Source organism: Marmota flaviventris, chromosome 10 (genome assembly GCF_047511675.1).
Source record: "Marmota flaviventris isolate mMarFla1 chromosome 10, mMarFla1.hap1, whole genome shotgun sequence".
NCBI lineage: Eukaryota > Metazoa > Chordata > Mammalia > Rodentia > Sciuridae > Marmota > Marmota flaviventris.
This window is the reverse complement of record NC_092507.1, coordinates 100,915,924-100,941,879: the sequence shown is the minus strand read 5'-3', so window position 1 is coordinate 100,941,879 and position 25,956 is coordinate 100,915,924. Positions and strand designations below refer to the sequence as shown.

Below are 25,956 nucleotides of genomic sequence, written 5' to 3'. Positions count from 1 at the left end.
CTGTGAAGGGCGAGTTATGAGACTACAGGACTCACTGAATGTGCGAGCAGCTAAAGGTGTGCCTGTGGGTCAGCTGGTCTTGGGGCCTGAAGCCCTGTTGGATAAGCTGGAGGTCAGAAGCTGAGATGTCATCCAATCCTCCCAACAGAAGCCAGAGGTCCCTTTTGGATGGTCTGTGCTCAAGCTCCCCCCTCCCTCCCTAGAGCTATGTGGGTGTCATCTCTCTCCCAAGATAACAGGGCCACCTCAGCCCTCCTCTTGTGGCTATTCTGGGCTGCTCTCTGATCCTTCTCTCTTCCCCTAGCCCCAGCTTCACCCTCTGCTGTGAGTAGGTGGGTAGGGAAAGGCCAGCCCACTTACATAAGCCTATGACTGGTACCCAGGAGGCCAGTCCAGGGAGCAGATGCACAGCCCCTCCCTCCCACCAACAGTGAAAATCTTCTGCTGGAGCCCAGCCTGGGGTGGCCCAGCATGGAGGCAGCCACAATTCTGGAGGTGGCTTCAGGCTCCAAGCTGCAGGTAGAAAAAGCCAGCCCTGCAGATACTGAACAGCCTGAGGCTTCCCTGAAACAGTGGGTGGGCAGTCCCACTCCCCAGCTCCTGCCCACTGTGGAAGGTAAGTACTGGCAGATGCCAAGGGTTGGGAGGCTGGGATTTTGGAAAAATTTCCCTACCTCCCCAACTGTACCTCCTTAGGTGTTTGCCCAGCTTAGTGACTTTATGATGTTTTATGGGATGGGTACTTAAGATGCCAGATCACTCATCAGAGCCTCCACCTGCCTCCTTGGATTCTTCCTTACTGCTCAAGTGTCTGCTGGGTTTCTGCTTTTTATCTGAGAAATCAGTGATTAGTGTTTGTGGGCATTTATAGTGACTAAAAATTATGTTTTTATTTTTACCTTTAAAAAAATGTCTTCACTGGAACTGGGAGGACCTGATGTGTTAGTGGACAGTTGGGCAGGAAATGAAGGGTGAGATGGCAGCTATCTGCAGTGGGAGAAGGGGAAATGAAAAGCTGAGGCCACTGGGAGGCTAAGTATTGATCAACGCAGTGACACTTGGCCTCTCCATGGACAGTGCCACAGCATTGGGACCCACCCCAACACCCCTACTGCACCCAGGGGGAAATCCTGGCCTTTCAGAGATGGAGCTCCATGGACATGGAGCCTTTCTGGGAGAAGTACTTGATTCCCCTCCATGACAGTCTCTGTGAAGAGGCATTCTCGAGCTGGGAGGTAACCCCAGGATGCCCTACTGCCCACCCCAATCCCAACTGCCCCTGGCTGAGGTCTCTGTGGCTCACCTGGGTGGCCTTGGGACCCATGCACAGGTGTACACCATGTTGAACGTGTAGACCAGAGACCGAGAGTAGAAGCCAGATTCCTTCCTTCTGCGTGGTGATCTTCGGAAGCAGCCACAGGGCTGTATTAAACATTTAACACAGCCGCTCAAACCCCAGCGTTCGGCATCTTAAAGTCCTAAGTGCAAAGGATGCAAGGACCACAAACCAGAGGCCCACGGACTCCCAGGGTAGGAAGAGGTAGGAGAAAAGATACTCTGAACTTGGAGGCAAAGATCTGGGCTCCATTCCCAGCGCTCACTTTGGCAGCTCCGTGACCTTGGACAAGTCAATTAACCACTCAGTTTCAATTTCTTGTCTGTGAAATGGTGATTGATGAACATTTATATAGTAGGGTAATTGAAAGGATTGCCAAGATAATCCAAAGTGCCTTGGAAGAGATAAATCGAAATGTGAATCCATACTTCCAAGTCAGGAGTGGAAGCCAAGAGTTCCATCTCCATATAGGCTGGAAAGCTCTCCATCTCATAGCATTCTGAAGACACTGGGTTTTCAGAAGCTGTTCAAGAACAGAGAATTGGCCAAGTTTGTCCGTTTGAAGAAGTAGGGGGAACAGCAGCTCAGGAGGCCGAGGCAGGAAGATAGTGAGTTCAAGCCAGCCTCAGCAACTTCGTGAGGCCCTAAGCAACTCAGTGAGATCCTGTCTCTAAATAAACTATTTTAAAAAGGGCTGAGGATATGGCTCAGTGGTTAAGTGCCCCTGGGTTCAATCCCCACTACAAAAAGAAAGAAGAAGTAGGGGAAGCAGAAGTTATTATTCATGTCTTAAATTGAGGCAATTAGGCAGAAAAACCTAAAAAGCCCAGAGAATATATCACAGGCAGAGGGAATGAGAACTAGTTCAGATATGAGAACTTCCCCTACTTCTTCTTTCTGCTGGCTCCCCAACTCTCTCTCCTGGCTTCTATGGAACCCCGGGGGTGGGCATTCGTCTCACCAGGCTTCTGGCTTCTGCCTGCAGAGCAGGACACTGTGGGCAGATAGCCTCTGACAATCCCTGGCCACACATATTTCTGTATGGCAGCTCTACACACTGCAGACCTCTGCCACCAGCCAGTGGCTCAACCCAGGGGTATCCTAGAGGTGACAGGCATTAAGGACACCCTTGACACTGTGCAAAGTACATGTGTCTATTCGCTGCTTGGAAAAAGAAGACCTGGGTTCAAATCCCAGCTCTATCCCTTTACTTAAAGGGAGTCAGTTCACTTCTCAAGGCCTCCATCTACAGATTGAGAAGTTGAACAAATCTGCATCATAATCTTTGGACAGCTAGGGACCCCCAATAAAGATGTGGCCTCTCACCCCAGGGAAAACACATCAAAAGAGTTCAGGGAGTTTGCAGAGTCCCTGAAACTCATCCAAAGATCCTTCAAGGTGCCAGGACTGTCTTCCTCTGAACTCCTCATCTTACTCAGAGCAGGCAGGGACCAAGGGAGGATGCCTTGAGCACACATGGGAAATAGAGCAGACAAAAATTAATTTGCAACATCAAAATAAAATGCAACTGGCTAACAATGAGCTTTTAGTCAAGCAAGGCTTCTTCATGGCTGAATAGGCAGGAGGAAGCTGGCATTGGTAACTGATTTATGTCTATCTGTACAGTACTTAGGCATGGTGTCCTGGGAACAAAATTTGGCAAAGGCTAGAGGAGAACTTCCAAACTAGTGAGGGGCTGGGGAAGAGACTACATCCTTGCCATAGAGAACATGAGACAGTGAGACAGAAGAGGGAGGGCCCAGCTGCTGACTTCAGCATAATTGATCTAACTGACTTGAACCCTCTTTCACTGTGAACTGTCCTGTGACTTTCAGGTTTGGGAAGCTGAGTCTCATCCCTGGGAGCAAGTTTCCTTCCTTCCTCCCTCTCCTCTCTCTGCCACCCTCCCTCCCTTCTTTCTTTCTTTCCTCCTTTTTCCTCCCACAATATTTATTTTTGTGCTTTTTATGTGCCAGGCCCTGTTTAAGGTGCCAGAGTTACAGATATGAATAAAATAGCAAAAATAACTGCCCTCATTGAGGGTATATTCTAATAAAGGGAGTTGGACAATTAATAAATAAACAAGTAAAGTATATAATATGTCAGGTGGTGATAAATGCTATGCCAAAAATAACACAGGGAAGAGGATAGAAAGTGCTGGGGTAGGAAGCATGCAAGCTTCCTATTTCAAAAAGGATACTCCATAACGACCTCACAAATAAGGTGATACTTGAGCATCATAACAGAGATTTGAGGGGAATATTTTCTATGCAGAGGTAACAGGACCAAAGGCCCTGAAGCAGGAGTGTGCTTTGTGGTTGTTAAAAATATGACAGCCGTGGTGGTGCATGCCTATAGTCCCAGCAGCTTGGGAGGATCGCAGGTTCAACAATTTAGTGAGGCTCTTACTAAGACCCTGTTTCAAAATAATAAATAAAAAGGGCTGGGAATGTGACTCAGTGGTTAAGTGCCCTTGGGTTCAATTCCTGATACAAAAAAAAAGAAGAAGGTAGGTGGGTCTTAGAAACTAGTAAGATTATCAATTGAGAATGAGGAGGGAAAAGGTCTAGAAGTTTTAGAAGAAAAATGTATGTGCTAATTGGGGCTGGGATTGTAGCTCAATGGTAGAGCACTTACCTAGCATGGGTGAGGCCCTAGGTTCGATCCTCAGCACCACATAAAAATAAGTAAATAAAATAAAGGCATTGTGTCCATCTACACCTAAAAAATAAATATTTTTTTAAAAAGATATGTGCTAGTCACCCAGAAATGGGAGATGGAGTAAAAGGGGGAAGTCAGTAGAATTGCCAGGCTATTTGGAGGCAGCATTTCCTGGTGATGGCCATGCAGTGCAAGTCTCATAGTTCCCATTTCCCCCGTAGACCTCTCTGTGACTCTGCAGGCCCTGAGTGGGAAGAAACTTTCTTTCTTTCTTTGGAACCAGGTATTGAACCCAGGAGCACTTAACCACTGAGGCACAATCCCAACCCTTTTTATTTTTTATTTTGAGAGGGTCTCACTAGGTTGTTTACAGCCTCACTAAATTGCTGAGGCTGGCTTTGAACTTATGATCCTCCTGCCTCAGCGTCCTAAGGTGCTGGGATTACAAGCATGTGCCACCACACCTGGCTGGAAACTTCAATTAACCAGGGTTGGGTATTGCCACGTAGGTGCAATGGGGTGAAAGAGGATTCAGGGATTCGGGTGAGTATGCAAGAGAGTCAGCATCATAATGGCCATGGAACAACCACAAGAATGGGAAGTTATACTCCATGTGTGTATAATATCAAAATACATTCTACTGTCATATGTAACTAAAAAGAACAAATAAAAACTTGAAAAAAAAATAATGGCCATAAAAAAAGTGATTAACACAAGAGGGGTGCTGATAGCAAGAGGGTGGTAGGATAATGGAGCATAGAGCTCAGTGGTGCTGAAGAATTGCTGATGTTTGCTGAGCACCTATAATCCCAGAGACTGGGGAGGTTGAGGCAAAAGGATCATGAGTTTGAGGCCAGCCTCAGCAATTTAGCAAGACCCTGTCTCAAAAAAAATTTTTTATAAAGGTCTAGGGATGTAGTTCAGAGGTAAAGGGATCTTGAGTTCAATCCCTAATACAAAAAACAAACGAACAAAAATGCTGATATTGAACTATTAGAGGAAGTGAGATTAAAGGAGTAAAGATTATATAATAGTTAGGATAGACTAATAGATGAACCAGACAGATGGCAGAAATAATGGATGTTTCTTTCTCACTAGTGTAAGAACTGAAAACAAGTGTCCCTATTCAGCAGACAGTTCTCTGAGCAGCGAATGAGGGATGCAGGTTTTTTTTCATAAGGGTCCCATGATCATCTGCATATAGGTCTTGACCAAAAAGTGATTCCCATCATTTCCACTCACATTTCATTGGCAAGAACTAGTCTCATGGTCTACAGTAAGGGGGCTGGGAAGTGTCCCTGGCTGGGAAGCCACTTCTCAGAGATAACTACACTATACATGGGATAACAGTTTTGGTGGCCAAGTAGCCATCTCTGATATGGAGGTGTTGAGAGCAGGATGCTTACAATTCAGATCATACAGGGGTTGCAGTTTCTGCTTTAGAGACTCAGGGTCCAGTGACTATTGGGGAGGACAATAAGGTATGGGACAAGTGGTGGGCCAGGATGGGCAAGGCCCCACAGGGTTAAAAGGATGGGTGCTGAAATCCCCAGGAATCAGATCTTGGGCAGTGTTGGAGACAGAGCCATTGATTCTAAAACCAAATATGAGGCACTGATGGTGGTGGTGGGGGTCTTTATCTCAGAATAACGTTGCCTGTTTCTACGTCCCTCCCTGTTTTCTGATCTGTGTTTCATGTCTTCAAGGAGGTGACACTTACCCTTTGCAAGTTTCTTCTGTGGTCATCACACTCCTTTCCCATCACTGTCCACCAGGCAGGTTTCTAAAGTCAAGACCACACCCTAGGCATCTCTGAATGTTTCTCTAAGCAATGCCGGTACTTCGGGATCCCTGGCAATCTTTAGTTTCAAAGCCATAGCTGGCCTTGGGCAGCTCAGAGGTCTGAGCTTCCAGAGGGCTTTTCAAAATGCCTTTTCCCCAAGACTCTGTGAAGGGTGAAAACAAAACTGGGGCCGCCACAGACCTGGTCTGAGAAAACTGAAGCTCTAGGCTTTGGTCACATCCTTCCTGGCATCTGAGGAGAAGGAAGACCTTGGGTGTCAGGAGAAGCCATGCTCCCCAAGGTCAGTACAATTTACACCTCGCTTGTCTGTGGAGGTGCCAAAAGAGATGCCTCAAGTGAGCCCCGTTACATTCTGAAGAAGGGTCAGATTGCTGCTGGGCTGAATTGGGCGGCCACTAGAATACTCACTGCTGACCGGGCAGCTGGCACTGCCAAACCTTCTTGTGCACTTCCAGCCCTTTGTCCCTGGGGGCCAGGCCTGTGGAGAGCAGCACCCCACCCACTCACCCTCAGAGGGGCTAACTTCAGTTCCATCATCCTGCCAGGGAATCTCACGTATACACAAGGGCCAGGAGCCCTTTGGGGAGGGACAGGTTGCCACCTCAGTGCCACCAGAGCCTCCCTCTGCTGGCTATGTACCAGTGGAGCTCCCCTCAAGGTTTCTAAAGCCATCCTGAGGGCCTAAACTGATTCCCCCACCAGAGCCTATGTTCTACATAAGTCTATTCCTTTCATCTTCCTCTTTGGCTCAGATGAAAGAATGATGACATTTTCCAAGGAGTTTTTCCAATAAACAAAAGAAACTTGAGGTAGAAAAAGTATACATTAGTGTGATCTATTCATCAAAGTCCATTTCCCACCCAAGATGGAGGCGGAGGGGGGCTCAGTCGCACATCTCCCAGGCATGAAGGCCCAGGTTCCTTTCCTCATCTTGACCCTCTTCAGTCCTTGTGACTATCCCTTTGCCTTTTCCCTGAAGGCCGCTGGAGGTTACATCAGAACCCTGACTCTGATGCCCAGCCCAGCCCTGGGCAGATACTGGTGAGAAGGCAAATGGACAGATAACACACAGAAAGTGGGTTCTTCCTTTTTCTTCCAGTCATTCCCTTGTTACCAGGATCCTTCATGATGATGCCAGACATGGGAACTTCTGACCCAGCGACTGCAGAAATGAAATCAAGCCAAGGAACATGAACACCTAGGCAAAGCTTTACTGAGGGGTAGTGTTACCTGACAGAGCACTGATAGAAAGAGATCAGCCTGCTCCCCAAAGGAAGGATCCAGTTTTTTATCAAGTTGCCAGGCTGGGCTAGAGTCTGGTCATTTTCTACTAGTCATGTGTCATAATTTTTCAGGGAATGTCTTCCTTATGGAAGATACAGATAAGCAGCTATTTAATTTATCCTTGGAGATTTTTTTTTTCAATACTAGGGATTGAACCAGGGGTACTCCATCACTGAGCTATATCCCCAGCCCTTTTTGAGACAGGGTCTCACTAAGTTGCCTATGCTGGCCTTGAACTTGTGATCCTTTCTCAGCCTCCTAAGTTGCTGGGGCTATAGGTGTGCACCACTGCACCTAGCTTTTGGAGATGTTCTGACACCAATATTTCCATTTTCGTAGTACAACTCCCTGGCTATAAGATAGTTGAAAAGTATAATAGAGAAGGAGGAAAGAAAAGGGGGACAAACACATGCCAATTTGAAGGAATTGACAGGTTAGTGACTTAAGGCCTTCAGTGTTTTTCCATGCTTTCTTTGTACCATTCCTTTGATAGATGACAGGTCAGGGGCTAAGGGGTCCTTGGGGTTTTAATCTTCTGTCCCTTGGTGGTCCCTCACTGTCTCAATAACTCTGACAGTCTGTATACAGCAGAGTCATCTTTTCTCTTACCCTCTCCCCGATAAATGTGAAGGGTTATTTCCCTACCCAACACCGGGGAACCAAGCTCAGAAAGACAAGGTTTTGAGCTTCCTTTCCATTTACAGTTCTCTTTTTCAAAAAGCCCTTAACTCATGTCCGCCTGTTTCTAACTCCTTGGTTGCTTGCCAACATGGTCACAGGAGAGGAACACATCACACAACACTTCCGCTGTTCTTCCTACCCCACCCCCAACCACCAAAGTCAGCAGAGGGCAACCAGAGCAGGGTCATTGTGGCCTGCAGCTCTGCTACTGTCCTGTTCTTGAGAACACTCACGTCCCTTAGCACCCAGCTCCAAAGGTGCTATCCAAGATAGGCGCGGCCCAAGTGAAAGCATAAGCCATTCACCAAAAAGAAAACTAGAGATGTGAAATAAACCCTCCAGCGCTGTCTGTATATTCATTTACAATGGGCAGTGATCTGGAGAGACTGATGGGGGAGGGTCTATAAATTGAGGTGTAGGAAGAACATAGTCTGACCTCTGTTTATTTAATTATAAATGTCATCACTTAAATGTTTGCTTTTCTTCATGTACATATTTAAACAGTTCAATCTGTAGGTAAACATACTTGTGTTGGGGTGAATGCTCAGGAATGTATTTACAGGGAAATGTGTGTTATCAAAAAGTTTGGAATCTGCTATTGAGCAGTCCTGCTGCTTGCCACAGGAATGTACCAGGGGTGGAGTTTTTCTAACTGCTAGGACTGAATTTTGGCAAGGAGGCCTGGCTTATTGGTGGGAACTGAGGCGCTGTCACATTCTACTTAAGACAACAGCAGCAGGGGACTCTCTGTGCTGGGGAAGGGAGCAAACAGCAGCCCTGGGAAGAGGTCATTCTCAACAAGCCCCCAGGGGACCCAAGTGGGATATTCCTACTCTGACAGCCTATGAAGCCCCAGGCATCTCCAAGAAGAGAGAAATGGCATCTGATCATTCCCCAAAACTTACACTCAGCACTCTCTAAAGCATCTCCTATCATCATCCTGGAAGCCAATAAATGTCATCTAATCTTTACACCTCACTGGGATAGGCCTGGGGGATCAAGGGGAGGTGGGGGGGGGACCTAATCTCTCCCAGATTTTGTTTGTACAAAGTGATCCTCCACCAACTGGAAGCAGGCGCCAGGAACAGGGCGGTCACACAGAGGAAGGGACCCAGCCGCAGGCTCCCTGTGATGACATCAATGCTGTCCCAGTGGGAGGCTGCTGGAGTCCAGGGTGTTGCTCTGCCTACAGAATAGAAAGCATTCTCCTGAAGTGCATGCTGAACTGGGAGTTGGGGATTAATATTGAAAGTGGCCTCTGGACAAGCAAAGTAGCTAAGAACCAATGCAGAAAAGGGCAGAAAACACACACCACACAGAAAACACAAAATACACACTGAGCGCAGACAAAACTCTGGCTGATGGAGAGTCAGTAGTTGAGAGTAATAAATTAAAAGTGTCAGTCTCACTATCCAGTGCTCTTTCTGCAGGGACTTAAATACTCTCCCTGGGTTCCTTCAGCCAAAGACTCATTCCTAAATCCCAGCAAGACAATGTGGGTGGGCTCAGGGATAGAAAGCGTGCAGGCACAGGACCCTAGGTTCATCCCCAGCACTGTCAGAAAGAAAGAAAGAAAGAAGGACAATGGGAACAATCTTCCCATCCCCTAACATAGGGGCTTAATTTGGTGAAGGATGCCCAGGCCATCATCCTTAGTGTGCAGTCTTAATGTGTACTATCCCCTTCCTCTGAATATCCACTTCCTGTTCTCTCTTTCCATCACTCAGTGCACCCCAAGATCTGGCTACCTCGGGCCCTGAGGCAGACGTACATCCGGAAGGTTGGGGACACAGTGAACCTACTAATCCCATTCCAGGTGATCATGCCAGCCCCTTACTGGGACCAGACCAAGGTTTTTTATTTAGAAACAGATAACAAGAGTCCTGCTAGCAGTGGGGCAGTCTTCCTGAATGGAAGGGTCACATCTCCAGAAGTGTAAGGCCAAATGACCCATTTATTCTTCACCCCTGAGGGTGGGCTTTGGTAGGGTCAGGGGTGCCTGTGGGAGGAGGTAAGTTAATCTATGACCTTCTGTCTGAAGAGGTCTGGGAGTCCTCAACTTGGAGGGCTCTTGGGAGTTTGGGCAGCTATTCAAGTTAGTCCCAGGGGTGTCCATAACCTCGATTCCATCCCCTTTCCCATGATCCTCAAAGCCATCCCCCTTTCCCATGATCCTGAGGCTGTTGCTGAAAGGAAGAAGTCCCCAGAAGAGACCACCAACCTCTAGCTCAAGGAATTTGCAGCTGCAAATCACGCAACACTGTGGACCTGGGGTAGAGCTAATCTCAACTGCCACAGGGAGGGTACAGAAGCCTCTTGGGCTGCTCCAGCCATATCTACATTCTTCAGGGCAAGCCCAAACCTCGAGCCACTTGGACACACAATGGTTGTGCCTTGGACACCCGTCGTGTGAGTGTGCGGAATGGGGAGCAAGACTCCATCCTCTTCATCAGAGAAGCCCAACGTGCTGATTCGGGCCACTACCAACTCTGTGTGCAGCTGGGTGGGCTGGAGGCCACTGCCACCATTGATATCCTGGTGATTGGTAAGTGGAGGTGGGGGAGGGGGAGGTAGTTCCTAGGAGCTCCCTCTTTAGGCTAAAGAGGAGCCATCTTAGGGAAAAAGGAAAGCTGGGCTGATGCCCCAACCCCAAGTGTGGGACACAATGGTGGGCGAGGGGAAGGGGCCTGAGCAAAGAAAGAGGCCAAGCTGGCAACGTGGCAGATGCCAGTAATCCCGTGACTCAGTTGGCTAAGACAGGAGGATCACAAGTTCAAAGAGAGCCTCAGCAACTTAGTACCCTGTCTCAAATAAAAATATAAAAAGGGTTGGCGATGTAGCTCAGTGGTAAAACACCCCTGGGTTCAATCCCCAGTACCAAAAAATAAAATAAAGTTTAATAGGACACTTTTCTCAGTGGAGTTTAGTATGGAGAGAGGGAGAAAGATGGGAGGGCAGGAGGCACTCTTGAAGTGATTTTGATGCACGTGGGTTATACTATGCCCACTGCTATGGCTTTGCTCTTCCAGAGAGGCCAGGCCCTCCTCAGAGTATTAAGTTGGTGGACGTCTGGGGCTCCAACGCTACCCTGGAATGGACACCTCCCCAAGATACGGGCAACACGACACTTCTGGGATACACAGTGCAGAAGGCTGACACAAAATCTGGGGTGAGGCCCAGCTGGAAAGGAGGGAGGAGGGGACAGGGCATTCTGAAATGGTCCTCTGGCAGCTCCATGTGGGATGAGTTCATAGAACAGTTGTCTCACGTATGGCATCTTCTGGGGCCCCCTAGCTGTGGTTCACAGTGCTGGAGCAATATCACCGCAACAGCTGCATTGTCTCCGACCTCATTGTGGGCAACTCATATGCCTTTCGTGTCTTTGCTGAAAACCAGTGTGGACTCAGTGAAACAGCCCCCGTCACTGCTGACCTTGCCCACATCCAGAAAGCAGGTAAGGAAAGCGCAGAGATCACCACTAGAAAGACTTAAAGAGTGGAAGAGGGATGGGGATCTCATGCCACATCATGCCCACAGCTACTGTTTACAAGACCAAGGGGTTTGCCCAGCGGGACTTCTCTGAAGCCCCAAGGTTTACCCAGCCTCTGGCAGACTGCACTACAATCACTGGCTATGATGCCCAGCTCTTCTGCTGCGTCCGCGCCTCTCCCAGGGTGAGTGGGGAGTTGGGGAAGTTGAAGGGGAGGTATGAGCTATTTCATGCTCCCATCCTAACCTTAGTTACTACCACAGAGCATTCTAATTTCATATTTCCTCTCCCTGCCGTCATCTCCCTCTTTAATGGCAGGTTATTTAGGAACAGTCAGGGCATTTGTAGTTCCAGATGGACAGATGCAAATGATGTTTCCTTTTAGTATTGGTTCCTCATATACAAAGATGTCACTTCCTGACCTGCTGCTATTGGGCATGATGGAGTCCTGCTGGTTTGTCCTCACTCACTTAACCAGACTTCATCTGTTCAGGGACAGTCACATGCAAGTTGCCTAAAGTTGGGCCTCTGGCTATAACTTTGAGGGAGGCTTTCTATTTAAAATCTAGTATTAAATACCTTTAACAATACCCTTAGAAATCTTTACCAAGTACCTTTTGGATCATGAGACAATATGGCAATCACATCTTAGAAGGGTAATATCAATATTCCCACTCTAGAAACTACTTTCTAACAAGAGGGGACTAGTCACAAGGCAACAGTTGGATTAGAATATGAATGGTTAACAATGTATATATAGAAAGAGGAGACCCTGATGCCCAGAGTTTATGATCCATGAAGGGCCACTCAGTAAGTATCAGACAGAAATTCTCCCCTTTCTTCCAGTCAAAGGTACTTGATGAAGAAGGTGAGGTTTTGGGTGCTCTTTTCAATCAAATAAAGGAGTAGGGAGGGTATTGGTGAAGGTACTGAAAGAGAAATCTCTTCCCACAACATCAAGGACAGGGAGTCTTCCAGGAAGTCATTATCTACAAGCCTTGTGGGAAGAGTCCTAGATATTGAGCACAGAAAGAGCAATTTGTTCTTACTCCCTCTTTCTACCCCCTCATCTTTATCTTCTAGCCCAAGATCATCTGGCTGAAGAACAAGATGGATATCCAAGGCAACCCCAAATACAGAGCCCTCAGTCACCTGGGGATCTGCTCCCTAGAAATCCGCAAGCCTGGTCCCTTTGACGGAGGCATTTATACCTGCAAGGCAGTGAACGCCCTGGGGGAGGCATCTGTGGACTGTCGGGTGGATGTGAAAAGTAAGGGCAAGAGAGGAACTGGTGCCTTACAGTGCCCGTCATCTCCCTCTCCCCTGGTGGAAAAGTCAGCAGCCAGAGACATAAGTTTAGATGGAGAAGGGCTTCCCACTCCAGGTCCTCTCAACACGGTCACATTAGGATGCATTTGAGAAGACATTTTTAGTATCCACTGTCTCATTTCTCTCCATAACCATTCTATAATATAGGAAGAATTGTTTGTTTATTTACCTGATTTACAAAGTAGAAACCCCAAACACAAGGAGGTAACTGGTTTATCCAGGATTTCCAGTATTGGTTAGTTGAGGATCTGACACTCTAGAGGCATTAAGTTCAAGTTCCCATTGAGATCTTTTTTTCTTTAAGTTATACAATCTCCTGACCCAGTCCACAAAAACTACAGCTGTTTATTTCTTCCCCCTCTGGTTTATTTAAAGGCAATATTGCACATCCTCTCTACTTCTTTAATGTATTCATTCATTTATCCATCCCTGTCACCTTGTTCAGATCTTCATCACTACATTTAGCATATTATCTACTTATGGATTTGTTTCCTCCTTGAACTCTAAGCACTGAGGGCATGGACACTGTCTATATTCACCTTTGTTTCCCCATTGTCTAGCCTAGTTTCTGACACTCAGTTGGCACTGTCAAAATGTTAATTGCTTGAATCAGGAATGAATAAGCCTTTATATGTCTTCCTTTTCCTTAATATATAGTCTCCCTAACTAGCAGAATGGACTCCCCAAAAAACAAAAATAGAATATCCCTTCGCGATGCTTTGAAAGGTTTCCCAGAGATTTCTGAGATGTTAACATTGAGAAATATGTGCACTTTTGCAGCTCCTAACTGAAGCTACCTAAAAGGACATTGTACATAAGAAAGGTAAGGGAAGACGGACAGGGTGCCTTGAAGGGTTATTTCATGTTATGCGGGTGTTACTGGGTCTGGGGCAAATGTATATTCCTGAGCCTCTCAACCATGTACCCTCGGTGACCATTTTTTTAAACCAATACTGTTACCTCTGTAGAGGGAATTTGCCATAGACGAAGTCTATTTTCTCTGTATGTTGGTGAGAAAGGGTCAAATTTGATGGTCCTCTGAAGAATGGTGAGAACATCTATCTAATCCTGAGAGGCTCTGTGAGAGGAACTGAGCAGGTACTATAAGAAAAGTTGTTAAGGGATAGGGTAAGGGTGAAAAAACAGGTGGGTTTGGTGGTACATGCTTGTGATTCCAGCAATCTGGGAGGCTAAGGCAGGAGAATCACACAGTTGAGAACAACCTCAGCAACTTAGCAAAGCCCTGTCTCAAAATAAAAAATTTTAAAAAGGAATGGGGATGTCACTCACTGGCAGAATACCCCTGGGCTCAATCCTCAGGATCAAAAAGAAAAAGAAAAAAAAAAAAACCTTGGATGAGTAGGAACAGGAGATTATTCTTGTCCATTAGGTGTTTCTACCTCAGTATCATAGGTATAAGAAACAGATTAGTTTATTTATATGTAACTTTGAATGTCATGTATGCTTCCTATATAAGAGAAGGAAATCACCATTTTCATTATATGCCAACAATAATTTAACATTTGGGCACATGGTTCCCAAGCAGCCCATTATTCACAAAGGACAACTGAGGTAGTTGTTTAAAATTTGGTAGCTCCTTCAAATTCTAAATCCTTCACAATAGATATGTTGTATATAAATGGATGAGTTAGGTAAGAAAGAAGAAAGAATGAGCAAGAATGAGCTCCCAAGGTCCCCCTGAGTTGTAGCTCCTGACCAGGAAAACTGGTAACAATCTCAGTCCCCGAAGCTATTTACTTAAGCCCATCATTGATACATAGCAAATAAAAACCCTAAGGGCTGCATTAAAGCAGGGGATTCTCCTTAGGAGAGCTCTGCCTGCCAGCTGGCTTATGAACACAGTCTTCCCATCTCTCCGCCCTCTGGGTTAATGCTGGGCTCCTTGGTGTGGGTATTTGTTGCTCTTTTTCTCTCTTTCACAGCCAGAGCCCAGGGATGAAGCAAGGTAGGTAGTGAGTTCATCGCACAGGTCCCTGGGACCATGAAGAGAGGTGGTTTCAGCTTCCCAGGTGTGCGCTGGCTGTTTGCTGTGATGGCCACAACGTGCCCTTTCTTTTCAGGGCCTCCAGGAAGCCTGACTGTGACAAGATTGTGTTCTAAAGGAGCTTTAGCACAAGGTCTGATTTGGAATAATCTAAATAAATGTGTGGCTCTTCCATGCACCTGTTTGAGCCTTTCTATATGGGAAAAAAAATATTTAGAAAAATGGAATCCTTTAGCTAGACTGTCTTCTCTTTCTGTTCCATTCTTTCTTTTCCTCTTCTGTATTCACATTCTCTTCCACATAGGTTTCTGACACTGTCCTTTTCCCTAGGCAGTTCATGACAGAACTGAATTCAACTCAGTATAGTAGAAGGTGCTGGAAAGAGGTAAAGATGACTTGCTCCCTTCTTCTGTTGGCTTTCCAATATAAGTTGGGATAACAGAATGCAAATCCATCACCAAGTGGCAAATAGCAGGATACAAGCATACATAATCAGGCCTGAGGGCTGCGATGTGAGCATCCCTTACTTATAGTTATATTCATTTTTATATCAAATTGTTATGGCAAGATTGCAATAAATCACCAAGTCCATCTCAAAGCAGGAGATGGAACTAGCTTCATGGGAAGAGGGCAAATGGCAAGTTTGCACTCCTCGACGTCCTCCAGGGGTTAGAGGACACCTTTTATAGTTTAAAAGCACATGTAAAGCATATCAGTACATTAATCATAAATGGCCATTGCCATGTTTCAAAATCATAAACAAAAATCATGAGACTTCACATCATAAGTTGAAGGGGAAGTGGATTAAAGAGACTGTGGTTGAGCACAAGTTAAAGAACAATTACTAACATCTAGACAAACATTAACATTCTATGCGGTTAGGGTACATTGCACAAGTACAGTGTATAAGAATAGAAGGAATAATTTTGCCATTTTGCATTGTCAATATGCTATGCTAAGCAACTGTTGATGAGTATAGAAACGGGATTTTCCCAAGAGAGAAGCATTTCTTAAATGACATGGAATCTCAGGGTAAAATGGAGTCTATTTAGTCATTGCCCATATAGCCTGGCCCATAAAAAAATGAGATAAAGATATTCTGCAAAATATGGCAGTAGTTTTTCCCATCCTCATATAGCCATCTTGCTCGTTCCACCAAGAGTTCCAATCTGTTTTCCCTCCCCTTGAATCCTGTGGCTTGATTTGGACAAAATAATGTAGCTGAGGTGACGAGGTGGCAGTTCTTAGCCTGGGCCTTAAAAGGTCTAATAACTTTCGCTTTTGCTCTTGGAAGTCAGCTTCTGTGTAAAAAAATGTCAAGCTAGATTATGATATGCCACATGGAAGACACCTGCATATCCCAGCTGACAGCCAGTACCACAGTTGTAGAAACTTGTGGCCTCTGGACCCTTCAGCCCTAGTCAAGCTCAATCAATACCTGCAGAGCCCTGCCCCAGTGTAAAATCATGAGCAAATAAATGGTTGCTGTTGTTTTAGGTCACTAATTTTTGAAGTGGTTTGTTACATAAAACAAATAACTGGGGCTGAGGATATAGCTCAGTGATATAGAATGTTCGCCTAGCATGTGTGAGGTCCTGGGTTCTATTGACAGTACTACAAAAGAAAAGAAAGAAAAAAACAAATAAACAGCTTTCCATGCTTATTCTAGCACTGAATTAAGTGCTTTATCTCCTTTAATCTTCATATTACAAATGAAGAAGTTGAAGTTTATAAACACCCACCCCCAAGTCACGCACATGGTAAGCAGCAGAGCTGGTTTGACTCCATGCCTTCCCTATTTCTTCTCATCTTCTTCACCCAGTGAGTCTAAGTTGGAATCATGGATTTAAGGGGAAAAAAAATTTTTTTCCCAGAGGCAATAAATATTAGGCAAGATTTTGAAGAGGAAAAAGGGGATGTGATTTGGCTAAAAAGCATGTGGAAGGGCCTTTCTGTTCAGACCCAAAGTCTGTTTTCAGTTGAGGCAAAATATCTAGTTCAGTTCTTTTCAACTGGAATTCCTCTAGAATTAAGCTGATGCCACAAGGTATCTATTGTCTGTTCCACCATGCGGCCAGCGCAATGGTTTCATTAATGAGGTTTTTGGCATAAAAGTTAGCTAGAAGAGATCGAAATAAAACACACAGACTCAGTTACCTTATTTCTATTGCCAGGTCCGAGACGGCTCCCCTCTCTGGTTCCCTCCTCTAACCGCCCAGCAGGGCAACAAGGATTACTCAGGGCTAGCAGGAGAGAGAGAGCGAGCGTGCCAGGGAGTAGCCTTTTATTGGGAAACAAGAAATTCAGGGGATAATTCCATCCAATGAAGGTTGAGGGCCCCCCCCCCCCCCCCCCCCCCCCCCCCGCACTCCAAGGTCAGGGTCAGTGATTGGGCCCCCGGGGTTAGTCACACCCCCACACGGACGGGTTCACTCATCAGGAGAGGGCCGGGAAAATTCCAACACAGCCAGAAGCCTCAGACCCAAACTGGGAGTCACCCAGTCACGCGTGAGAATGACTCCCCACAGTCTGTCATAAATTAACTTCTTCCTATGCAACTAAGATGCTACTGCTTATGTTACTATCCTTGGGAAAATTGAGAAAATAGTCACATAAATCATTTATAAGGCCTAATTCACTATGGAACCCAAGAATGTGGGGATGGAGCAACCTGTGTGTGGTGCATGACTAAAATCTCAGCAAATCAGGAAGCTGAGATAGGAGGATTGCAAATTTGAGGCTAGCCTCAGCAATTTAGTGAAACTTCCAGCAACTTAGCAAGACCCTGTCTCAAAATAAAAAGATAAAAAGGTCTGAGGATGTAGCTCAGTGGTAAAGTGCCCCTTGGTTCAATCCTTAGTACCAAGGGTGGGGGGGAATGTAGGGGTAAAGGCCAAAGTCCAGAGCCAGTCAGCCAGGTACACAATGGCAAAAATGCCTCCATCCGGCTGAGGTAGAGTGTAGGTCAGGAAGAAGTGAAATACCCTCAGTTATAATGCCCTAAGTGTCCATCAGTGAGACCTCTGGCCTCTGCTATTTGCTGAATCACTTAAAGAGGCCTCCCTTAAAGTTCATACATCCCAAACCTTCCTGGTAAAGGAAAAATCTTCACATTGAACAAGACCTCCAGTTAATCCTTCTGCATTTAAGAAATACTGCCCTGGAATCCTTAACTTTCTCATTTATGCATTTGATGTTTATGGAGTTCCTTTTGAGCTGAGTTCTCCTATGTGCCCGGGAAGGAATGTAACTTTTTCACTAACTTATTATTTGTCCAAAATATTAATCAGCTGCTTATACACACAGTTTTAGGGTTCAAGAGAGGGGAACAAACATCAAATATTTTCCTTATACTACATGAAGAATTCTTGTATCTGAAATCTGTACTTTCTGGCTTTGCTTTCATTTTGGTAGAGAAAAAGTAGTTTTACTGGGGTTTTGTTTATTTAGTTTTTGTTTTTCTTTATGAACTGTAACAGTTTTCAAGATCATAATTTGGAGACAGAAAATTGAGGGAGTTTCCTTAGGAGAAACTAACAATTTGCTAAAACTTAAAGTGTAGAGTCCCCTACTCAGGTTGCTTTTGGGGATAAAGAACATTGTTACTAACAGCTCTTTCTCCTCTAATCTTTGTTGCTACTTGCCTGGGAGATGAAGCTACTGACTGGCTTTTCCACCCCCATAGACTTTGAATCCTGCAAGCAACTTTAAAATGTCATCTCTGTCACAAGAAAGTAAGGAGCTGAAACTCCAAACTTCACTTCTTGTGTTTCAATGTAAGAAAATTTAAAGTCAGACACCAAAAGTTATATAAGATAACTTTATTATAAGCGAAAGTAAAGTAAAAGTAAAGTGAGGCTTAAGCAGAAAGCACTCTCAAGGGAGAGTAGGCTTTCTCCAAACTGAGAGCAACATAAGAGATAAGGCTGTCCCCAAATTTATTGTTTTACAAGTTAACTTGAGAACTGGGGTCCTCCTGCAGCAATTTTCACCAACTGGGTATTCAAATCCTCCTTCATGTTGGGTGGTGGAGTTTTTGCCCTTAGTGTATCCTCAGTTATAGTGGCCATCCTATTTAGAGGGGCTTCATCTACAAGTCAATCCCATGTTAATGTGGGCATTGGGGTCAATAGCTGATCAGAAGTTACCTTAGTGTACCTGGGGAAGGAGGGAATCTTCCTTCCCAGACAATTGAAGACACTTATAAACATAATTCCTATCTTCACATAAACCTCAGTAGATCCTGTCAAGAGTTAGTCCCATTAATCCTTCTCTCTTGAAGTGTTTTACAAATAGTTCCCTTGCTTTGGATTGTTTTCTACAGATTAACTGCCACCATTTGATTTCTTAAGATGGTTTAAAGAAGGACACTAAAGCAATTTAAAGAACACTTTATAACCTTATCATAAAGAAGAACCTTGAAATAATTTACAGAACACTTTATGACCTTACCATGCATTTCACTGCTCTTGCTAGCTACTACCTAACATCTGCATCAGCGGAAAGAGGTAATCTCTTTTTCTGTGCTCTTCCTCACATAAATTTGAAAGTTCTGGGCCTCCCACCTTTTCCCTTATCACTTCCCTAAAATTCCAAGGCTCCTTTGCTTCTTGAGGTATTTATTACATATCCCTCCTACAGACCTCACCACTTCAAATTTACAGTTAGAACTTAGGAAGGAAACAAAAAAGCAAAAACAATGGTTATAAACTCTAAGGACTCAGGCTCTTTGTTTACAGGAAAGCTCCACAACCATGGTTAGGAGCTTTTCACTTTTTAAATTTTTAGAACATTTCTAAGAAGTTCTGTTAACTGGTGGCCCAGCTTATTCACTTGCAACATTTAGCCAACATCCCCTAGTAAGTAAGCTAAAGCAGTTAGTTTATAAACACAGCTTTTAGTTCCGAGGTAGCTAATTACAAACACCCCCTCACAATCTGTGGGCACAACATATAAAACTTGATGCTGATAATTATCCTTCTAATTCTTCCTCATTTCTCAAGCGAACAGGAGACCCAAGAGGGCAAATATACTCAATCCTGCCCTGCTTGTAAAAGGAGTCATTATTACATTTGAACCCAAATCTCCCTGGGTAAAAAGCCAGTTGTTTTCTGAAAACCTTGGCTACCTGAGGTTCCGATTGTTTTTGCTTAAAAAAAAAAATCAGAGATCAGAGGGGGCTGGGATATAGCTCAGTTGATAGAGTGCTTGCCTCGCATGCACAAGGCCCTGGGTTCAATCCACAGGTCCGAACGCCATGGTGCACGTCTAAAAACTTCAGTTACACTTGGTGGCTGAGGCAGAAGGATCACAAGCTCGAGGCTAATCTAGGTAATTTAGATTCTGTCTCAAACTTAAATTTAAAAAGGGCTGGAGATACAGCTCAGTGAAAGCGCCCCAGGGTTCAATCCAGTGTGGGAAGGAAGAGAGTTAGCAATGGAGGATGTACTTCTTTGAGAACCTCAATATACTTAAAATATAAAATATACTTAAAAGTGCTTCCTTGGTGGCCATCCTATTTGGGGGGGGGGGGGGCTTCATCTACAAATCAAAAAATCACAAGAAATGAAATTCAGCAAACAAGGAGTTTGCACAATGCGCCCAAGGAAACGAATTCCCCTCCGCAGAGCAGTAGTTTTAGGGCCTGTCGTGGTTCTCTGGAGCAGCCTCTGCGGAGAACCCAAACTTTGCTAAATTACCAACCCTGGCTCTCCTCGGCTCCGCGGGAGGAGGAGAGGGAGGGGAAGAGGGGATGGGCGGGGCGCAAAGCCCATTCTCATTGGCCCGTTCCCTCAAGCGCCGCCACGAGGTTCCGCCCCTGCCGGGCCCTCCTGCGCAGGGCTCTAGGTCTATGAGCCTAGGAGGGGCTCCAGGGTAGCGCGCGCACTCGCGGCCTCCTCTCTCAGCCCAGCTTCCCCCTCGCGGCTGGAGTCTTCCTGGGAACGCCTCTCCTACCCATCCCACCTTCGACCCCATCGGTAGGCTTTCGGTTGGCTGTCCGTCATAGCCCCGCCCCTTGAGAATCGCCAATCACCGTGCGCATGTGGCAGAAGTGGGTGGGTCCTGAGAAATTCGAAAGGAGCCCCGCCCTCTGGGAGCCGATTCCCGGGACTAGATTGTGGAAAGAAAGCTTCTTAGTGGAAGGTAAGGTTGGGACGGGAAGTGGAAACTGCGGGTGGGCGGGAGGTGTGGTTCCCGTGTGGTGCCGCGAGAGTGGAAGGGTGGCTTATGAGAGGAAAAACCCGAAGGATAGTGGCGGGGTGGAAGGCGGGGCACGCAGACCTTCCCCAGTGAGTCCAAGGGCTTAGAGGGGTGGGAGGGCCATCTGGTGGGAGTGGGGGAGCTCTCTGCAACTTTCCGGTAGGTATCGCGGATAGTTAAAGGGGCGTGTGCTTCTGCAACATGTCTCCAGTCCCTGGCTTGCATCCCAAGAATAACTGGGAACCTGGGGCAGGATGGATACCTGAAGGAAAAGTATATTTTCTCTCCAGTTCAGGTCTAAGCTCACTCGCTCCTGCTGATTGGACATGGAGGGTTTGGAGGAAGGTAAGGAAGCCCTGGAGGGACGAATGAGGCCTTGCTATCGAGAGCCGCCTCAAGCAGGGACCAGTGGCTGGCATTCATTCTGCTTTCCCCTTCAGATGTCAAGTTTATTGTGGATGAGACCTTGGACTTTGGAGGTCTGTCCCCATCTGACAGGTACCAACTGCTTTATCTTATTTATCTCCCTCCAATAACACCTCTTTGGCCTTACTGCTGAATTATTGGCCTCCAGAGCCAGCGTTGGTAATTTAGCAAAGTTTGAAGCACTGGGGCTGTTAGGACACTATTGGTAAGGGAAGGGAAAGGAGAAACAAGTGATTTTTCAGGGCTGTTAAGAAGTGCACATGGATTTGTTGCATCTTCATCCTCCCAATGTCAGTAAATGCTAAAGGCCTATTAGAGCTCAGAGAACCAAGTATCTCATCACCTAGAGGCCAGGTCTCACAGCCAGAATGGATGTTAGTTTGGAGTTTTGTTTGGCCTGTCTTGCACAGTCCCCTGCTCCTTTTTTGTGTGGTCTTGGTGCCTTGTTTATTTTCTGTCTCAGTCGTGAGGAGGAAGATGCAGCAGTATTGGTGACTCCAGAGAAACCACTCCGACGGGGCCTCTCCCACCGAAGTGACCCAAATGCAGTGGCCCCTGCACCCCAGGGTGTGAGGTTCAGCTTAGGCCCTCTCAGTCCAGAGAAGCTGGAAGAGATCCTCGATGAAGCCAACCGGCTGGCAGCTCAGTTGGAGCAGTGTGCCCTACAGGATCGGGAGAGCTCAGGTCAGGGCCCAGGGCCTCTCCGAGGGAAGCCCAGCCCTCGACGGGAGACCTTTGTGCTGAAGGACAGCCCTGTCCGAGACCTGCTACCCAATGTCAGCTCTTTGGCTTGGAGTACACCCTCCCCAAGCAGCCTGACACCTCGGCTCCGGAGCAGTGATAAGAAGGGGTCAGCCAGGGCTCTTAGAGTAACACCTGGAAAGAGGCCCTCCAGTGTGAAGAGGGTGAGTTTGGAGGGCTGAGTGGCATGTGCACCCCTAGACATAGTGCATGACATGTTGAAGGCACAACAGTTTCCTCATTGGTCAAAGGAGAATAGTAATTCTGCCTCTAGAATTGGAATTGAATGAGATACATTGGGAAAGTGCTATACTACAATGTAGAGGCTAATGATTATAATAAGCTCTCAATAAAAGTGGTGTTGATGGTAATGATGGTGTTGATGATGTTGGCAGCTAGCTTCTGCTTTTCCTCACTGGGATCTAGATAGCTCCCTGCCTCTCTAGTCCTTAATCCCTTATGCCAGCAGAACCAATATGTTCTACATTCTAGCTCCCCTCCCCCCCTTTTCCATGTCTCTCTCTCTCTTTCAGGAATCACCCACTTGCAATCTGTTGCCTGCATCCAAAAGCCCAGCATCATCTCCTCTTGTACAATCAACTCCTCCACTCCGGGGCAAGGCTGGGCCCAATGCAAGGGCAACAGCAAGTGAGACTGGGCAGCAAAGCTGTGGGTGATGGGGGTAAGGAGGAAGTAAAACTTACCTTGAAATGCTTCTACTCCTTTATAACAGGGCCACCTACCCATGTCAGACAAGCCTTGGCCCCACAGCCTTCAACCAGCAACTCTCAACGCCATTCTCGGCCACAGGGGACAGCTACTAAGGCTTCCAGTCGACTCCCTCTTCCTTCAGCTATTCCCAGGCCCTCTAGCCGAATGCCACTCACCAGCCGGAGTGTACCACCTGGCAAAGGTGCCCTCCCTCCGGATTCTGTGTCAACTCGGAAAGGGCCTCTAAGACCAAGCACTGCAGGGCACAGAGGTGAGAAAGAGTGAACATAAGGATACAAAATCAGGAGGAAGAAAACCTAACTTGGCCCAGGGTGACCTCATCCTCCCAGAGCTGGCAATGACTACTTTTGACATCTTCCGTTTGAAGATGAGGAGACTGAGTTAAGCAGAGAATGTGGGGCCCAGTAGAGAGTCTCAGGCTTGGTTTCCAAGTACCTCATATTTTTTCCCTTGACAGAGGTCGGGGGGGCACTCTGGCTTCATCCAATATTTCTTTTTTGAGAAGGTCAGTTGAACTTTCTGCTAACACATTTCTTTTGTTGACCCCTATCAAGTTCCTATTTCCCAGCGACCAAACCTTCCTGCTGCTGGTGCTGCTCGCAGCAATCTGCAGCCCCCCAGGAAAATTGCAGTCCCTGGACCTACCAGGTAAGGCTGGTCTCTCTGCACCCATCACCTGGGCTTCCAAGCTACTGTGCACAGAAGTCCAGAATTCTATATAGAGAAGGGGTGATCAGGAAGGGAGCCAGGAACAGGGAGTCCTATTTCTTCCCACCCTGAAGAGCTTGAACTTGAGGGGTGACAGGTGAGCTAAATGAGGATGGGCACTTTTAAAACAGTTCGTTCTTCTGTTTCTTCAGATAAAGAAATCAAGACGATGAGCAAGAATTCAGTAGCAAACCACTACAGTCACTGCTTGGATTCATTTATAATAGCAGGCCCTGATTCCATCAGATTCTGGCCCAGGGACAGGAGAAAGACATGCCACCAGGGTGATAACCCCCCAGGAATATAGACCATAGGAGATGGGGTGGATTTGAGTTTTACTGAAATAGATTCAAACTCTCTGGGCTGAAAAAAAGATGAAGAGAAAAGAGGTGACCTCATAGCAATGAAATTAGCAAAAAAGAAAATGAAGAATTCTGGCAAATTGCTTGTGTTCTCCACCCCCACTCTTGCGGTCAGCCCCAGAGAATTTGATCTTCTTCCCAGGCCTTGGTTCAGTGGATGAGTCCATGTGAATGGCCTCTGTAGCCAGCTTCTGCTCTCTGAGGATAGGTCTTCCTGAATCACATCCTCTACTGGACTCAGGCCTGTTTGGAGAGGCAAGGCAGGCATCTGGTCTCCAGAATTTGTTTCCTGTGAATTCTGTGACTCCTCATAGGCTAGTTGATGATAAGCTTACTCTATGTTTCTTTAAAATAAAATGAATGTATTTTTTTTAAATTTCCTATATATCTGGAAGTAAATTCTGCTCCAATTTCTAATAAATTTGTTGTAAACCTCTGTGTAATTCTATTGAGAAAGCGGAGATAGACCTCCCAGGCAGGGGCCTAAGTAGGTCCTAGGGCCTTGAGCTTCTAGTTCATCCGGCAGTAACTACCCCTCTTGTTGGCATTTGATGGGAACAAGCTGTCTTTCTGTAGATTCAGATATTATTAGAAGGTCCAGGTCAAAGATAAGTGTAGCTTAAATCACATGAGGCAGTTATGCTAGGATCTAGGTAAATTGTTATTCATATCCTAAACTTGAATGTCCTTTTCTGTCAAGACAATGGAGCCTCCTTGTCTGCTGAACTTATGGGTTGAGAAGTTCCTTTGGTGACATTCAGCTTCCCTGATCGCCTCAGACAGAAGATGCTGGGACACCTTGTCATATTGCACTTCACATCATTTGAGTTGTCTGTCCTCTCATCTCCCCTACTGGACTTGAGAGCTAGGATCAGAATTTATAAACTTCCGCAGTGCCCTAATATTGTGACTTGAATGTAACAGAGCATTTCATTCATTTATTTAGAAAATGTTTTGAATAAGTGACAAAGTATACTGGGCTGGGGATGTGGCTCAAGCGGTAGTGCGTTCACCTGGCATGCCCATGGCGCTGGGTTCAATCCTCAGCACCACATAAAAATAAAATAAAGAGGTTATGTCCACTGAAAACTAAAAAATAAATATTAAATAAATAAGGTATAAGATGGTAGTTATTGAATAAATGATAAGGACCCCCTAACAGCTTAGGGTCTCCCACTTTTTGCAGGCTTTGACTCTTTTTTTTTTTTTTAATAGTTGTAGAGGGACAGGATGCCTTTATTCTATTTTTATGTGGTGCTAAGGATTCAACCCAGTGCCTCACACATGCTAGACAAGGGCTCTGCTACTGAATTACAGCCCCAGCCCCAAAGCCTTTGACTCTTGCAACCAGAACCAACTCAGTTCATTTTGAATTTTAAAGGAACTTCCTTCTTCAAAGGCAAGGTCATGACTTAAGAAATGCAGCAGGCCACTGGGCAGAAGAAAATGGGACTGCCAACTGGTGTCCCTGCTTGTGCCTGTATGCCGTAAGTGCCCTACTTAAACTTTAAGTGCTCCTCCTTGTCCCTGCTTTTCCCTTTTTGTGGCTGATCCTAAGGTTAATTTAACACATCCACCTACATCCCCATGACAGCTGCTTAGACACTAACTTTTCCCTGAGCTTGCAGCAGCTCCTAGAACCCCTGAAATTCCAAGAACCGATGTTGCGGGAGAGGCAAGGAGGCTGACATCAAGTTTTTTGTTCTGGAGAAATTCAGCATAAAGAAAAAAAAAAAAAATTCAGGTGTGTTTCCCCAGCTTCCTGCCTGCCTTGTGTCTAGGGAGCAGATCCTGTTGGCACCTTCAGCAAGCCTAGGGACACGCACAGCCATGACCAGCAGGCGGCACCTTTGTGTGAGCCAAACCTTCCTTGGGTCATTAGAGGCAAAACAGGCAGCAGACCTGTGTGCTGTTGCCCCCTGGTGGCTAGAGAGGAAACACATGTTCTGTTCACACCCTGGGTCAATCTTAATGTTTTGCCCCCACCCCCAGTCCTTCCACTACAACTAAGCAGCATTCAGTTGGCATACCTGCTGCAGCTGACCCTCTTGTTCAGCTAACTGCTTACTTCCTTCCCTTGGCCTGTCTTTCTGTCTGTGCATTCTCCTTTCACTTCCCTTTCCACCCCAGTAGCAACAAGACAAGCCAGTGTTTATTGGCCTCTTGCTATGTACTGTGAACTGTTCTAAGCACTTT

At 46.1% G+C, this 25,956-nt stretch overlaps 2 protein-coding genes across 4 annotated transcripts; both read left to right on the top strand.

The window, feature by feature from the left end:
• The first annotated feature begins 1,420 nt into the window (after positions 1–1,420).
• Mybphl (myosin binding protein H like) lies at positions 1,421–14,751 on the top strand. Its single transcript, XM_071618153.1, has 9 exons — positions 1,421–1,540; positions 9,494–9,582; positions 10,116–10,311; positions 10,796–10,935; positions 11,061–11,220; positions 11,304–11,440; positions 12,340–12,526; positions 13,366–13,408; positions 14,667–14,751. Exons 1-8 carry the CDS (start codon positions 1,492–1,494, stop codon positions 13,374–13,376), a joined length of 969 nt encoding a protein of 322 aa, XP_071474254.1. The 5' UTR covers positions 1,421–1,491; the 3' UTR covers positions 13,377–13,408; positions 14,667–14,751.
• Positions 14,752–19,033: 4,282 nt separating this feature from the next.
• Psrc1 (proline and serine rich coiled-coil 1) lies at positions 19,034–24,662 on the top strand. Of its 3 annotated transcripts, XM_027922043.3 has the most exons (8): positions 19,034–19,098; positions 20,497–20,734; positions 21,082–21,136; positions 21,232–21,289; positions 21,681–22,122; positions 22,492–22,606; positions 22,692–22,940; positions 23,245–23,342. In XM_027922043.3, the coding sequence occupies exons 3-8, from the start codon at positions 21,118–21,120 to the stop codon at positions 23,340–23,342; spliced, it is 981 nt and encodes a 326-aa protein (XP_027777844.2). In that variant the 5' UTR covers positions 19,034–19,098; positions 20,497–20,734; positions 21,082–21,117. The 3 variants fall into 3 exon arrangements, with proteins under 3 accessions (XP_027777844.2, XP_027777845.1, XP_071474253.1); XM_027922044.2 differs by lacking the exons at positions 19,034–19,098; positions 20,497–20,734; positions 21,082–21,136; positions 21,232–21,289 and adding an exon at positions 24,461–24,662 and having other exon boundaries at positions 21,298–22,122; positions 23,245–23,338; XM_071618152.1 differs by lacking the exons at positions 19,034–19,098; positions 20,497–20,734; positions 21,082–21,136; positions 21,232–21,289 and adding an exon at positions 23,551–24,196 and having other exon boundaries at positions 21,298–22,122; positions 23,245–23,338.
• Positions 24,663–25,956: the final 1,294 nt, after the last annotated feature.